The 15,515-nt window shown below is 33.5% G+C and overlaps 4 protein-coding genes across 4 annotated transcripts in view; 1 reads left to right on the top strand and 3 right to left on the bottom strand.

Annotated features, from left to right (window-relative positions):
- Positions 1-29: 29 nt before the first annotated feature.
- Zcchc7 (Zinc finger CCHC-type containing 7) lies at positions 30-5,905 on the bottom strand. Its single transcript, XM_014232844.3, has 7 exons — positions 5,749-5,905; positions 5,413-5,683; positions 3,316-5,346; positions 3,046-3,245; positions 2,844-2,981; positions 2,285-2,776; positions 30-2,227 (listed from the first exon to the last, which is right to left on the bottom strand). The coding sequence occupies exons 1-7, from the start codon at positions 5,755-5,757 to the stop codon at positions 293-295; spliced, it is 5,076 nt and encodes a 1,691-aa protein (XP_014088319.2). The 5' UTR covers positions 5,758-5,905; the 3' UTR covers positions 30-292.
- Positions 5,906-6,769: 864 nt separating this feature from the next.
- On the top strand, positions 6,770-7,100 carry kud (oligosaccharyltransferase subunit 5 kud). Its single transcript, XM_036360469.2, has one exon. It carries the CDS (start codon positions 6,770-6,772, stop codon positions 7,007-7,009), a length of 240 nt encoding a protein of 79 aa, XP_036216362.1. The 3' UTR covers positions 7,010-7,100.
- Positions 7,080-9,288, bottom strand: TSG101 (tumor susceptibility gene 101). Its single transcript, XM_014232884.3, has 9 exons — positions 9,107-9,288; positions 8,954-9,038; positions 8,813-8,878; positions 8,594-8,757; positions 8,373-8,478; positions 8,118-8,308; positions 7,844-8,056; positions 7,658-7,791; positions 7,080-7,597 (listed from the first exon to the last, which is right to left on the bottom strand). Exons 1-9 carry the CDS (start codon positions 9,152-9,154, stop codon positions 7,411-7,413), a joined length of 1,194 nt encoding a protein of 397 aa, XP_014088359.1. The 5' UTR covers positions 9,155-9,288; the 3' UTR covers positions 7,080-7,410.
- A 2,212-nt stretch (positions 9,289-11,500) lies between these two features.
- Ptp61F (Protein tyrosine phosphatase 61F) overlaps positions 11,501-15,515 on the bottom strand; it is a 40,130-nt gene continuing 36,115 nt past the window's right edge. Inside the window, exon 8 of the mRNA XM_014232877.3 lies at positions 11,501-12,337. Coding sequence (XP_014088352.2) covers positions 12,322-12,337 — 16 coding nt within the window. The 3' untranslated portion in view covers positions 11,501-12,321. The remainder of the gene's footprint in view (positions 12,338-15,515) is intronic.

Raw genomic sequence — 15,515 nt, 5'->3', positions numbered from 1 at the left:
TCTTAGACTTTAGCAAAACAAGGATTCAATTGTATTTTATATCTTTGTTCAGTTTTATTTAATATTTTTTTTTTTGTTTTATGTCTGTGAAGTTTTTATTCCTTTAAAAGAAAAAGTGTCACTACGCCTTAAACCTTCCAAGCTTTGGTACAAATATTATTTTGTACAATCACACAATTATTTTAATGAATTCGCTCGGAAATTTTACAGATATACATATATTCTCGATATTCTGCAAAGTCATCAATCATCCGTTTCGTCATATCAGTTTGTGTTTGTCCATTTCTTAAATTTAATTTCCCACCATGGCGCCGTGTAACTTAATTACAGCGCGATAATCATTATATGAAAGCGACCCTTCTAGCGATTTTGTCTGTATGCGCTGCAACTTCTGCAACAACTCCGCATTTGATTCAGCCATGCGAATGCATTCATCTAAATAACGCAATGATTCGCGAGACCAAAATACCGAAGGACCCTTTGAAGGAGCTCTCCCATACCCTCCAGCTGAAGCGTTATTATTGATACGCACTAAATCATTAAATGCAAGCTGCTGATTCTGTATAGCTTCTTTAACTTTTGTAATAACTGTAGATTTTTGTTGGGGGTTTATGAATGGTGGCGGGACAATATGGTGCCTCTTAACTGGTGTATTCATATTCGATTTCTCTTTTGTATTATCTGCCGTGGTCTCAATTATTGTAGTGTTTTGTGGTCTGTTTTTGCCCTTCGCTACGAACACAGATTCATTGGTTATTGTAGCTTGTGCCACTGGTGGCTGTGTTAAGTCCTTTTGTTTCGTGGGAAATCTTGACTTTGCGGCGAAAGGTGAATTAGACACGTTGTTTTCAGTAGATTTCCTGGGAGTTAATGTTGGATTGCTTTGTTGTGCTAAAGGCACTAACGCTGGTGATTGTTCCAGTCGTAATTTTTGCTCAGGTGTTAGGCTTACATCTAGCATTTTTTGCCCCAATAACAATGGATCTATATTTACATAAAGTTTTTCATTTTTCGACATCTTGTTGTAGGTCTGAATAAGTTCCGGATAATTATCATGCCGATACGAAGTAAAGATCACCTTGCAGTGTGAATCAATTTCTTCGCGTAGCGATTGTGGTACCATATTTTCAGCTTGATAATCATTGATAAGCGATTTCAAATTAATTAAGAGTTTGTCCAAATGCTTGTCTCCGTCGCAGAGACCAGCTTGGCCCAATAATATCATATTGAGCAAACGACGAAATTTTTCCGCCAGTTTCATATTTGCTTTAGTATGCGTCTTCTCTAGATTCTTAATGCGCTTTTGTAAATCATTTACATCACCTAAGTCGCTCTGCAACTGGGAGATATTTTCACGTAGAAAACGAATCAAGGCGTCTATGCGTTTGGGCACTTTGATACCACTTAATTGTTTATTATTCATTTGGTCCATCAATTCGTGACATTTTTCGAGTAGGGCTTTGTGAAACGTGTCCTGATCAAAGGCAAGTCCAAATATGACCAAAACATGTCCGACAGATGTCCAGTCGAGCCTTGCTTTGATATTACACTCTTTGGATTTTTGTACCAAGAAGTCATGACCGGCTGGTGATAACAAATAATTGCTATGAAAAGGTGTGAGGTAAACTTTAGCTTCACACGGTGAATTTTGCTCTTTTTTGTTTTCATCTCCATTCTCATCGTCAGTATCTGCAGCAACAAAACGTCGTGATATGCCTGTATGTGTGGCAAAGTGATCGCCTTTTTCGCCCATGTTCACATCACTGTTATCTGCTAACGGTATAAAGTCTGGCAATGGTTCCATTTCACGAACCGGTTTCACTGATCGTTTGCCTTTAGCGGCAGCGGACGTAGATGGTTGCGCATCCATTTCTTCTTCTTCAGTAAGTGGTGGATTTTGTGTACTAACAGCTGTTGGTGGTATCTCGAAATGATCTGAGAAACTATAATTGGAGTCTGAATCTACAGTTAAGTTATCTTTGCTCTGAGACCTTTGCAAAGCAGTAATAGTAGCTGGTACTTCACTTGGTGTCTTAAACTCATTTTCAATGTTTAATGAGTTTTCACCAGCATCAGTTTCTGGCATAATTTGGGAAACGCGGACATTGGCCTTGTTACTTTGTCCCTTTTGTACAATTTCAGAATTAATACTTTTCGAGCGAAAGTACTCTGTTCCTGCCGTCGACACAACTTCTGTCGTGGTCACACTACCACTCACTTCCTGCACCTTGAGTAAACAAAATAAATTTATATAAAATGGATTACACTACATGATGTATTTTACCTGATTTGGAGCCTCTGCTGTTACTACATCCTGTCTAAGAGATTTATCTGTAGATTGGACGCCTTCTCTTGCTACTTTACCGTACGGGTTCGGTTCGTAATGACCAGAGAGATTCTTAGCTTTCTTAGACAGATTTTGCGAAACTGACAAACAATTACTCGGTCGTTTTCGTTTTAACATACCGCCCAAACCAACTGCTTTCAAGAAGCGTTCATAATAACCGTTTCGTTCACTTTTTGCAGCCAAATGAAAAACAACTGCATCTCCGGGTCTATACAGAAGATTGAGGGCAATTCCAGAGCGTGGAGATTTAAACAGCATGTCACTATATGATTTTTGATGTGATTTTACATGGCTGACAATAATTGGATATTCCATAAAACGAACTGCACTGCGACATGTGTCGGAGAAATGTCCCTTACCTCCGCAGACGCAACACATTTTACGCTTATTGAGCTCAAGTTGACTGTTAGGCTGGGCATTGGGTTGGGTCTAACGAAAAATTATACTTTATTATACAAACTTATTTAACAAATAGTTTCAATCTAAACAAACGTACCGTGGAATGGTAACGACGCCATTTATCAGGGCAGAGATTAATCGAATGCCCACGAACTTTGCAAATCGGACAAATAAGCCGATTTTGGAATGTGCAAGCATTGCAACTTTTCGTAAAGACTTGAGTTTTATTTCCGCACTATAAGCAAAATGTATATATTTGTAGTAATATATAAGCACAAAAGAAAGTTAATGAAAGTTACCCTTAAACAAATCGTGTTGGGACAACGCGGTTCTAAATGACCGCTTTCCCCACACATGTAACAAACTGTGGGTTTTTTCGGGCGCCTGCATTTAGCGCGAGTATGGCCAAATTCACAACAGTTGAAACATTTTAAATTACTATACGGGCGTATCTTAGGGAATTTATCCTCAGAGTAAATTTTCCATAGTTTTCGGTCCCCTGTAAATTATCCAATCAAATGTAAACAGGTTCAATTACATGCATTTGATATTTGTTAATTTTTACTTACTTTCCATTCCATTTAGTGCTCCAACTAGTGTAAATTTTTCACCATGCCAAGAAAGATTATAAAATTTCATCATTTCTTCATTCCAGCCAACGCCACCCGGTTGCGAGTTATGTTCATTATAGACAATATGGTAGATGGGTAAGACGTTCTGGTCATCTCTTCGTTCTAGCTCAATCGATACTGGCACTATGGGTGTAATAATTTCCACTTCATTTTCTGAACTATCTTCCGAGTTTGAGTCATCTGTTTTCTTTTTTAACATTGGTGCACATATATTATCTATAGAAGCAAAAATCTTATCTAATCCAGCCATTGCTTCGTCAGGCACAGCCTCGGTATTACTTTGCTGTGGTGGAGTACTATCGATTAATTGAACGGTTTGCATACTCGCTTGGTCAGGCTCAGTTGTTGGTAACGTTTCCTTTTTTTGATTTTGCTCTTCTCTCCTATCTAATCTACCCAGTGCTTTATCAGGCACAGCCTCGATATTACTTTGCAGTGGTGGAGTACTGTCAACTGATTGAACGGATTGCATACTCGCTTGGTTAGGCTCACTTACTGGTAACGTTTTCTCTTTTTGAGTTTGCTCCACGTTCTCCACGTCTTCAATGTGCGGATCACTCGTACTTTCATCTCCGTTATTTTTTGTTTCATCCATTTTATTATTCGCCTTGCTTCCACGTCCTTGTACCAAGCTATTTAATGTTGCTATGAATTCGTTGTCAGACATATTACCACTCGTGTTGCCGGCAGCACCGACTGATGACCGACGAGTGCTTAACAATAGGTTGCGTAACTTCTTGTTGCAGCGCTCTACTGCAGAGCCACGCAAAATAAATGGTATAGGCGTCTTAGTCACACCGTCATCCAAGTCATCATCCGTACTTTCTTCATTAATATGAACATCAGAACCTCGGTTACTGCTGGAAGTTCGTCGTTTACAAAAGCGTTTCGCTTTTTGATTAACTACTGTTTTTTGCACATCATCTGCCTCTGAGCTGCTATAAATTGCATTCACAATTGTTCTCGAATGTCCTGTGCCTTTAGAATAAACACTATCTGTTATGTCAGATTCACTTTCATAAACATCCAATGCTCTAAAATCCGTTTTTTCCACACGATAATTTTGTTCTTTCTTAGAACTGGAACAATCAGTTTGTGCATTAGCAATGGAGTTTGTCAAAGGTGCAGTAAATTCCGCGGTACACATAACATCCTCCGAAGAAGAATCATTGCGAGCAGCGTCTCTCCCTTCCGTCAAAGAGTTCTGATTCCGTGTAGGAGGTACTAGATTGCTAACATCAGCTGTTAGCAAAACCAGATCTTGGTCATCCGCCATGCAATTATCTTCTAGCAAGCGACAACGGTCGTTTTGACCAATAAAGTCATCCGATGATAACACAGAACATGGTGAAGTGCAGCGACTAGAGATTGGGTCAGCAGTTTTTTCGGGTACGTCTGGCGTAAAATTGTTACATTTATCATTTGGCTTTGTAAAATCGGGTTGTTTAGTTTTACTATTCACTACAACATCAGAAGCATCCAAAGCATTTTCCTCTTCTAGTTGAATTTTGGAGCCTTCATTATCGCTGTCAGAAAGTGTGATAAGTGGTGGAGGCTTCGATGGTATTAAAACTACATCATCGTCAGAGCTATTTGATCCACTTTTTTCGTCAGAAGAAGAATCTAATACAATTGTTTCAACCCGCTGTTGTTGCTTTTTCTTTTTATTACGAACATTTTTTGATTTGAGCTTTTTAGCCTGAACCAAAATGGCTTTTTGCAATTTATTTTCCTGTTGCGTAAATGGACCACTTCGCGACACTGCAGATGGAATATTTTTTTGTTTTCTGTTTTTTTGAAATGGCTTCGAGTTTAAAACTACCGCTGCCGGATTTATCCGTAAATTATTATCTTCAGTGTTATTTCTTTCAGGGATTTTAATTTTCACTTGATTTTTATGACTTTGATGTTCTGCGGATACTGGTTTATTACTGTCAGGCTGCTTCTCACTAAAATCGGCAGATTTTTCTGTAATATTGTGAAAATTAATATTGTTGGAATAGATATACATATATACTATTTATTCCATCGTACCTTTCTCAGTGGTTTTTAATTGATGTACACTTTTTATACATTTGTTGTTGTGCACCCAATAGCGTGTGTCGGGCACTTGGCTGGATTTAGCAGGTCGGTAAATAACACTTCTTTCTGTAACAACGCGCTCCATTCTCTGTTTTTCCTGTGCTTGCGGGTCCCATTGAGTTGTATTATTTACGTCTGCCATTGTCGAATCAACAGCATCATGGTGTATTTGACCATATAGCTTAGCCTCAAGCTCATTGAAATCCTCACCATCTATTTCAACCTAATCAATACAATTTCATCTGTAAAGTTCACGTGCGTTTGATAATCGTTAAAGCGTTTCCTTACCTCGTCCATTTGTAATAAAGTTAATACCTAACATTGAAATAAGTTAATTCCAAGTTTTGATTTATTAATCTTCTTTTTGCAACTAATTTCCCCTATATTTCACGGACCGCCTTGTTTTTTAGTATTCTTTGCATTCACTCATGTAGTGGCAAGTGTATTACAGCCACCCTCAGGGTTGTATCTATGGGTCGCTGCAGAGTTGCTACTTTAGTGAGCTTTCTTTTATATTACCCTATCATGAATACATATTGTATCGAAAATGCCTCATATGAAAAGGAACTAGGAAGGAACTGAACAACTTACCCAAATCCAGCTGGCGGACCAATATTTTAAAACTTCTAATAATAAAGCAAACTTATGGTTTCCGTACTACAATAGAAGCTCAGGAAACCAAGTAAAAGCAGTGTGTCACACATATGGTATTCTATAAGTTTGACACTCATCAGCTGATGCAAAATAATTAATATCAACTAAAAGCAAATATATATAAGGTATGAAAATTAAGCCTAGTTCCTTATAACAGCAAAGACTATTAAACGATTTTATTACCTGGGGAGGAAAAGGATATATTTTACTCTAACGGCATTAAAATGGACCAACCAAACTATATTACATGGTTTACAATTTTGGAATTTTAATAGTACATTATTTGCCATAATCTTTGAATTTAAAACAATTAATGTAAAGCTTCACTTGATTTTCTCTGCCACTGCGCATTGACTACAGTTTAATAGATGCAATGTCAAAAATACTTCAGATGTATTACAGAACATTATACTTTTGAGGAAAGTTGTATGTGAATGGCTCATAACGCTTTTTTGCATCTATCATTTCTGAACAAAGTCGATGTATGACGAGCATCGCTATAAACATTTACAAAGCCGGGCCACGTATTTGTTAAATATCTAATCGATAATAAAAATATATATTCTTCGGATAATAAAAATATATAGAAACAGGTAAGATATAATACTTTTTTTCCTAATAAAAATGTAATTTCTTAAATAATTTTAGAAATAGCATGGAAAGTATGCAACGGTATGTTTCACCCGTAAATCCAGCTGTGTTTCCACACCTAGCTACGGTGCTGCTGACAATTGGTACTTTTTTCACCGCCTGGTTTTTCGTATTTGTGGTATCACGACCAAAGAATTCAAAGGAGCATACTCTATTTAAAGAACTTTCAATTAGTTTTTGCGCTTCAATATTTCTAGGTTTCGGAGTAGTTTTTCTAATGCTTTCAGTTGGTATATACATATAAATTGTTTTGCGATGGGTAAAGTGTATTTTGAGGAATCTATCAGTTTTTTTGTTTAATAAAAACCAAAACATTGCTTTTTGTGTAACCAAAACTTTAATATAATTTATACTTGTTATATTACAAAGTAATAGAAAGATGTGCTAAATTGTTGCAAGTGGGAGATTTAGTATCACTGATTTCCAGCTGACTAATCCGTAATAATGGATATACATATGTGTATGAGACTTGTTATATTTAATTTCAGATATTTTTTGATTATAATTAATGAATCTTTCAAACTTTTTATTGGAGTACATACATAAAAATAAATATATTTACTTTTTTTGTTCAGTGATTCCAACGTTAGTGGAACAAAATTCAATTTCCATTATTTGATTTACTTTACTACGACATTGTGTTATTTATCCCGCTAATCCAGCTTTTTGCCTACATTTCTGCATAATAGCTCGAAGCATAAATTGTTTACGAGATAATTGACGTACATGCTTTAAGAATGTTTCCAAGTCAATAACTCCACTTCGTAAGGCTTCACCCAAATAGTAAATTGCATCCTCAAGAGCCGCTTCTTCAGCATATGCATTGAGTAATCTGAATAAAAAAGAAATGTATATAGTTTTTTTATTATTAGGTATTCATATAAAAACATACTGTCTATATAGAGGCGCGGTTGTTGTAACGGCTTCGTCTGGGTCTATACCTTCAGACTTCTCTAATGCATCTAAACTTTTTTCAAGTTCTTCTTTCTTGTCTCGCAAAATGTTCACATTTTTCTTAAGTTCCACCTTAAATAAAAGTTCTTTTTAATAAATTTAGTTAAATAAGTTCTTTACTTACTTCCTCTCTGATAAGTCGTGCAATAACGTTATCAATTTTTGAGCTTCCCTCTACCAATTCCTGCTTGGTACGATTGAGTGTTTCAATTTCAGCTTGATATTGATTAACTTTTTCTTGTAGGCGACGTCGTAGTTTGTCTTCCACTGCACTGATAAGAGATGCTTTAATATGCTCCTCCGTTATGGTGCCAGTGGAACTTGGTGTAGAAGAATTCTATATAAAAAAATAATGTTATAGGAGTATTTCAATTGACAGTTTTAATAAATATTATTACAAATCCAGAATTATAACCAGGAACTTGTGGATAATTCATATACGGTGGGTAACCTCCTGCACTTGTACTAGGATTAGCCACAGAGGAATTACCTCCGGTAGGATATGGTGGATATATTCCAAAATTATTTGCTGGCGGATAAGGAGGGAATGTGCCTCCGCTACCAGCGCCAGCTGTAGGTAAAGGTAACCCTATATGTTGGAATGTAGATTTGAATGATTTATATCGTTGAATTGTTTTATAACAATTACATACCTATATACTGACTTGGCTGCTGATGCTTAGGTTTGGAAAAAACTGGTGGGTGATCACCAAACGTCAGAATCATTACTTGTATGAGAGAGAGTAAATCCGATGTATGCTTTATTTAAAATAAAAATTATATTAGAGTGATATTTTTTTTTTTAATTTTTCTTAAATAATGGGATATGTTATAATCATATTTTTATACAACTCCAATTCATTGAGGCACTCACCGGTTGCCAATCGTGTAAATATGGCAAATAAATCTTTCCATTATGGTCCACATACATTGATACCTTAATTTGCATTGTTGGGGTCGGTTTTACAAAGCACATTGGTGCATTTTGAGGATGTGTATCCATTAACCATATGCATATTGGAATGTAGTAAGTGTTATCTATTGATAAATATAATTTTTTACTTTTGATTGACAAATATATGAACAATAATACTTTTATATACAACAGGTATGGTTCCAGACAAATTGAAAAGCTCTTTATTACTTCCGTCGTTGAAAACTAAAAAACAATATATATATATAACATTTAAATCTAGTTATGCTGCTAGACAGCACCCTTTACAGTTCAACTCACCGAATTTTTGTAAATTATATGACAAGGAGCGATACGTGGTAATTACGTCAATAACATCTTTTTTGGTAGCACTAACGTTTTTATACTACGATATACAAGTAGATTTAATATAAATTATGCATTAAAAAAATTATTCTGAACTAAGACACAAACCCTGGATAATAACTTTGAAATCTGTGCCTCTTCTGCAGCGGGCATCATGTTTTACTTGAATTATTCCTGTAACCTCTCTTAGTGGATTAATTAAAGTGTAAATGACTGACTAATTTTATTTAAAATTAAACACTTGATATAATCTGTGATTAAAAGTATTCTTTTGTTCGACTTTTGACGTTTATGTTTATGTTGCCACACTTTGTTATTGAAATTATTCTATTGTGACGAACACGGACGGTTGAACAAAATCGAATCGACGAAAATTGCCAGAACCAACTAGACAGCGAAATTCGTAGCTGCCAGATTTATCGAGGGACGATGTTTTGTTAAATACTACTTTATAAATCAGAGAATGTACAAATACAAGAACGTGTAGATTATGGAGAAGATCCAACCAGAGAATGTTAATAAATTATTTATTACAGACACAAAGAATGTTCATAAATGAATAATGGGAATGCTGCTATACATTTGCATATTACCAAAAAATAATAATTTTTGTAATTTTATATAATAACTCAAATTATGTAAGAGGATTATTGGTTAAAGACCAGAATTTACAATAAAATAAGTACTTAATAAATAAATTCTTCAACACATTCTCTGGTTGCGTGAACAATATCTAAAAATCAAAGGATAGCAATAAAACAGGCTAAGCGGCCGCATTCTCACTTTTGAGATAGCTCAGGTCGTAAGCATGAAGAAGTTAAGGTCAATCCAAAAACGAGTATTTACGTTCGAATCCTGAAACTCATGAAACTTAAACTTAATAAAAATTTTTTATTTTATTAATTGGAATCTTAGCATATCTCAATTCAATCTTTGCGGCGCACTGCCACATAATTATTTCAGATATATATTAATTCATCGAATTTATTTTAAAAACATTTAAATAGGAATGAATTTATGTGTACTTATATTTTTACGCAAATATTATATCTTAGGTCTTATATCAGTATTTCTCAATACAAATTAAGCAATATAGTAATATGATAAAAATCCTCCGTTCAAACGCCTCTGACTATGATGGCACATCATGGAAGTAAAGGCGAGTTCGCGCGGAGACGGGGCGGAGCAAAAAATTGAGTTTTGACAAAACGTTAACAAAAGCCAAATGACAACTTTACCGACCAACATACATACATACGAGTTCACATACATATTGACGCCCATTTTGCACATCGTCGCGGAGTTGACAAAATTTGTTTGAGTCGGCTATGTTATCACGCTTGTCGTTTTTGCAGTGCTTTGCTATTGAAAATTGACTTATGTTCTTTTGAAATATTACGATTACCGATTGCGCTGCTTTGTCATAGCGTCGTATTTAGATAAAATGGGCTATATGGAAAAACTATGAAATAATGATAATAAGTAAACATATAAAAATGCTGTATGGAGTGTGCTTAGAACAAATAAAGTAATTAAAGATTTCATACGAATAGCAATTTTATAATATAATGTCATATATAATGAATTATATGAAGTAAATTAAAAAAATATTTCAAGTCGCTAATAGGCCATATTGTCAATTCTCCTTTCTGAAGGGAACGTCAGACAAATTCTTAAATTTCTGATTTTCAGCATCGTCGTGAGGAAGTAGCTTCTGGGTATCATGTAAATGCGAGGGTATGGATAGTAGCTTTTCAGTAATACAAATTGTAAAATTGTAATTTTCTTCAATTTTACTGAAACTCTTCAAATTCTATTTCATTCATTTTATATTGAGAAATAAAAAAAAAATGTCGTGCATTTTTGGTTGGAATTCCATATGAAAACCAAATTTGGTTGACAAGGCACACAGAAAAAATAGCGCAGTGCAGAGATATAAACGATGGTATTTCGTTTTGTAACATATGCGCGTTCATTATGAATGAATTTGTTGTCGTTGTAATATGAATATTTTTAGTCACTTGTGCGAATGCTTAATTTTTTACAAATAGCATATGAGGGACTTACATAATATGTACACATAGCCAATAAAGTCTGCGTTCACCCGACACTATTTTTTAAGTGAAGTAAAAACACAATGTAAATAGGTAATTCAGTTCAAATTTTCTACATGTATTTCTTCTTTATATTTTTTAGTTTAAAATGCAAAAACAAAAATGTATATTCCTATGTTAATTTTTTTGATAATGGGATTTTAGTGTAAGGAGAAGTAAACATAGGCACCATTAAGTTCAACTCAAAAATATATTGTTTACAGATTGTATATGGTATAATATATATTTAGTTATTATTTTCTGTTAATGACCTTTGAAATATATTTAAGGGATTCAAAGTGAGCAAAGCCGCGGGTGATGCTAGCAGTAAATACATAGGCACGAAAAAGCATAACATAACACATGCATTAACATCATTTTCCAGAAATGAAATCAGTATTTTTGAAACTTTTTGTTTTTTACCAAGACCTGACTTTGGTCGCTTATAGCATTTGTTATATAAGCTTGACAGATAAATATTATACCCTTCAAACTCGCAAGGTAAATATATCGATTTTGGAGGCTAACTTCGAAAAGCGGGGAAAAAGTTTTTGTGCTTATGACTCAAGTCCCTCGAAAAAATGGGTTGGTCCAATACCCAGTAAACATGCCGTTTTTGAAAAGAATAGTAATACTTGTAATAGTAGTACATATAACAGGTTATTTATGTATAGTTATTAATTGTTTTGATTTATTTATATTTGAATATGATATCCTGTACAATATCCAATTAAGTTTTAAATTTAGATGGTTTTTACATAAACCCCAAACTATTAACATACGAAATAAAATATTCCCCAATCGTATTTTTGATTGATAGGTATATTAATAGTATTTTTAGGATTTTGTCTCTTCTTTTTATCAAGTACTAGCATGGCTACGTTGAATAACGTAGTAATTAATTTCATTCATTGTTTGAATAAAGACAATTAATGGAATAATTTAGTAGTTAGATTACTTAAGGCATTTGATTCGAGTATTTTCACATCTACTAAGCACACACATACATGCGGAGTTTATGAAATTGTTTTCGAATAATACCGCTGCTTCTTTGTTGGTTGTTAGTTTTCATACAGCTGGACGCGCAGTTTTTCTAATTATTCATACGATAATTACTGCGAAGCTGAAAATTTTTCAAAGTCACTCATAATTCGTTCATTTCAACATCTTCTTAGTCATGATCCACTTATGCAACATCCATTCATCAATTCCATTCAAGCTTCATCATCATTACTTCTTCATTCGTCTGAAAAACACATACAAAACAAATATGGACGGGTTTTAATACAACACAAAGTTACGAATTTTATATATATATGTACATACATATCTACTACATGCATGACTAGGAAGAAATCACTTGAAATTCAATTATTTTGCCATCGTTTCTTAATAATCTTTATTTCTCATATTAATTTTACTGATTTTCAAGTAGTTAAAACATAGAACTTAAATTTTAGATGTATGTTACTATAAAGGGATTTCATTTTTCTGTTTTACATTTTTAAACTAGTTTTTATGTAAATGTTATATATCATTATAATATAAAAGTACATTTGTGTATACTTGCGTTATAATCTTAGATTCTTGTTATAGTTGTGTTTTCTTTTCATCCTGCGGTATTTATAAAAATAAATTGTTTTCTATATAAACTAGTATATATATATATATTTATATATGTATTTATACACTAATAATGTGTATGGGCTTATACCAAAAGATCAAAAACTACGCAAAGCTCCTCCACTCTTTTTCTTAAATTTATCAAACTTTAATATATTCTAAATATGATATTACTTTTGATCGTTTTTCAAACTCCATCACTTTTGTTGTTATATCGTGCTATATATTGTAGCTTATACTTTTTACCTTGCTATTTTTAAATTTCTTGTGTTCATATTTAGTTGTCGATTATCTCTGTTTGACAATCTTTTAAAAGGTTTTTGATCGAGTATTTAAGTTCTGTTTTGAAGTGCTTCCCTATTTTGGACCAATTCAATGGACAATAAATATCCGATCATCGCTGTGTTCTTAAATTGATATTGCTTTATATTTCCCCTTTGTATAATGTAACTATATGTATTTAAACACGCAAATTCATAGTCAGAGGGAAGCTTTAACGCCTATTTTATTGTTTTGAGTTAGGGTTTCAAACAGTAATATTGGCTAACACATATCCAACTTTCCGTTATAATCGGCAAATACTTTCAGTAGGACATATTCTATACGATCACTAGCACTTACTATCGAATAATTCCTTTCATAAATTTAAAATAAAAAATAATTGGTATATAAATCATAAGTTTCTTATAAGAATGTCGTATAAACAGACATACATAATATGTACGAGTTAGAATATTAAGTCCTCAATAACGAAACTTGTTTTTATTATATAAAAAGTTATGAATGTATCGGGTACAAGAGTGTACAAAACTATCATCATAGATTGTTGATATTTAATAAAGTATATGTCCATAAATGCGAGTTTCAAAAAGTGGATATCGTGCAATTAGTTAACAGTTGCGCATTATAATTAGACATGTTACAAATTGAAACAATATTTCATATGCTAAAATATGTTGCGAAACAAAAAGATTACATGAGAATGCAATGAAATGCATTTACTAAACCGGTAGCGTTTAAAAAATATTGCAGCTTCAGTAAGGGTTTCGCCCGCAACAAGAACATTTTTATTTTTCCAAAAGTTTTCCACGATTTTTAAACGAAAACTTGAATTTTTATAACCCTATGTGACGCAGTATTTTTTTTTCTTACTTCTATGATCCTATGCATTTTTTTATTGTGATAAATGTAAAGTTTACATTTTTGTCATGTTTGTTCTAATAATAAGTATATTAGTGTGTGGAAAATAAATGTTAAGCCTCTCTTTTTTCGCTCTTTCCTTCCTTTTATTAGTTGTGAGAAGCCGTTCAATCTGAATTAACAATAGCTGTCTTCGATTCGCCAAGCGTTACTCTCTATTGAATCGACCAAGTATACCAGATGCTCCAAAAAAAAGATCAGCACTTGTGATACAACCCTGCGCTAACACGTCTTCTGACGCAGACGCAATAATGTTATAATTCTTTCTTAGTGGATACATTTTTTTCGTGTTAAAAAACGTTGCGGTAACCCTTTATTTTGGTTTTTTATAAATTACTATAATTGAATTTCATTGTATTTTCATTTGCCATTTGAACCATTCACAATAGTAAAACAGATCAAAACTCGAAGCACTGAAAATAGCGGCTATACCACTTCAGTGAGCTATCCACATAGTCTCTTACCCGAATTCAACTCGATAACTTTGTTGTTGCTTTTACATGTAAATTTTTTGAGGAGAGAGCAAGAGACAAGCGAACGGAGAAATTGCGAATCGAAGACTGCTCTAATACTCTATCTTGAATACATAACATACGCTTGCAGCATTCGGAGTCAGCATTGTCTATTCATTGGGATTCACGTGCTTATATGGTTATTAGAGCTATTCACGCCAAATGATAAAGTCTCATTTCAATATTTTAGAACAACGTTAACAGTAGGGTCTCTGTAAGCGTACGAAATTTGGACTTCCTATCCAGTTAAGGATTGTCCTCAGAAGACTTCGCAACAACAGTTGACAACATTGCAGCACAATGATTATGTCTGTACACGGTTGAACGTTATTAGCATTAGTTATTAATATACAAAGAAAAAATTGAAATTGTTTAGCTCCAATTTTCAAACATTTAATACAGTTCTGACAAATTTCCAATTATTTTGATATCTGTAGCTTTTGACAATATTTAATAAAAAAAAAAAATCGGACAATTATGGTTTACTCAAAATAAAAATGCCGTAGAAATTTAAGAAAATTCTTCCGAAACATCTGGTGCAATTAGAAAGAAAAGTGTGGCATTTCTTAACTTAGAACTACGCATCTTATGTTTTCTATTATTTTTATAATGTTATGAATTGTAAATATTTACAAAGATGTAATTTGTTCTAGTTTTTGTTATACATATTCTCAGTCTATTGCGGTTAATTACATATACAAATCGAGCTGAAATTATTTTGCTATTTTGTAAACCTTAAATTTTTATTTAAACTCATACTAACAACTATTGGCCTTAAACCAGTAAGAAGAAATTCTACAGGATTGGTCAAAATAATAGGAAGTGTGCAAGACACATTTTGGGCGCTCGACGCTCGACTTGAATTTCTTTGTTATAAATAGTTTGGTCCAAGGTCAAAAGATAGCTGTCTTGAATTTAAAGGGTTCTACAAATAATCATATACATGTTTAGCAATTGGTTTTTGTAGTTAGATTGCAAAATATGAAAATAAATTGGCTGAGACTTATAAAAAAATAATAATATATGTAAAAATATGCCAGAATGTATGAATTTTAGGTGCATAGGGTGTGGTTTCTTGTGCGTGTTGTG

This window comes from Bactrocera oleae, chromosome 6, assembly GCF_042242935.1.
Source record: "Bactrocera oleae isolate idBacOlea1 chromosome 6, idBacOlea1, whole genome shotgun sequence".
Classification (NCBI taxonomy): Eukaryota; Metazoa; Arthropoda; class Insecta; order Diptera; family Tephritidae; genus Bactrocera; species Bactrocera oleae.
This window is presented reverse-complemented; position numbering and strand designations above follow the sequence as displayed.

What these genes read in the sequence shown, in the direction of transcription:
- Zcchc7 (XM_014232844.3), bottom strand. An exon ending in GGCGTCGTTACCATTCCACG is followed by an intron (nt 2,777 to 2,843) that starts GTACGTTTGTTT and finishes ATTTTTCGTTAG; the next exon opens with ACCCAACCCAATGCCCAGCC. An exon ending in CAGCAGAGGCTCCAAATCAG is followed by an intron (nt 2,228 to 2,284) that starts GTAAAATACATC and finishes TGTTTACTCAAG; the next exon opens with GTGCAGGAAGTGAGTGGTAG.
- kud (XM_036360469.2), top strand. Translation starts at nt 6,770, where the DNA reads ATGGAAAGTATGCAACGGTATGTTTCACCCGTAAATCCAGCTGTGTTT.
- TSG101 (XM_014232884.3), bottom strand. Translation starts at nt 9,154, where the DNA reads ATGATGCCCGCTGCAGAAGAGGCACAGATTTCAAAGTTATTATCCAGG. An exon ending in TTTCAAAGTTATTATCCAGG is followed by an intron (nt 9,039 to 9,106) that starts GTTTGTGTCTTA and finishes TGTATATCGTAG; the next exon opens with TATAAAAACGTTAGTGCTAC. An exon ending in GCAGCCAAGTCAGTATATAG is followed by an intron (nt 8,309 to 8,372) that starts GTATGTAATTGT and finishes TCCAACATATAG; the next exon opens with GGTTACCTTTACCTACAGCT.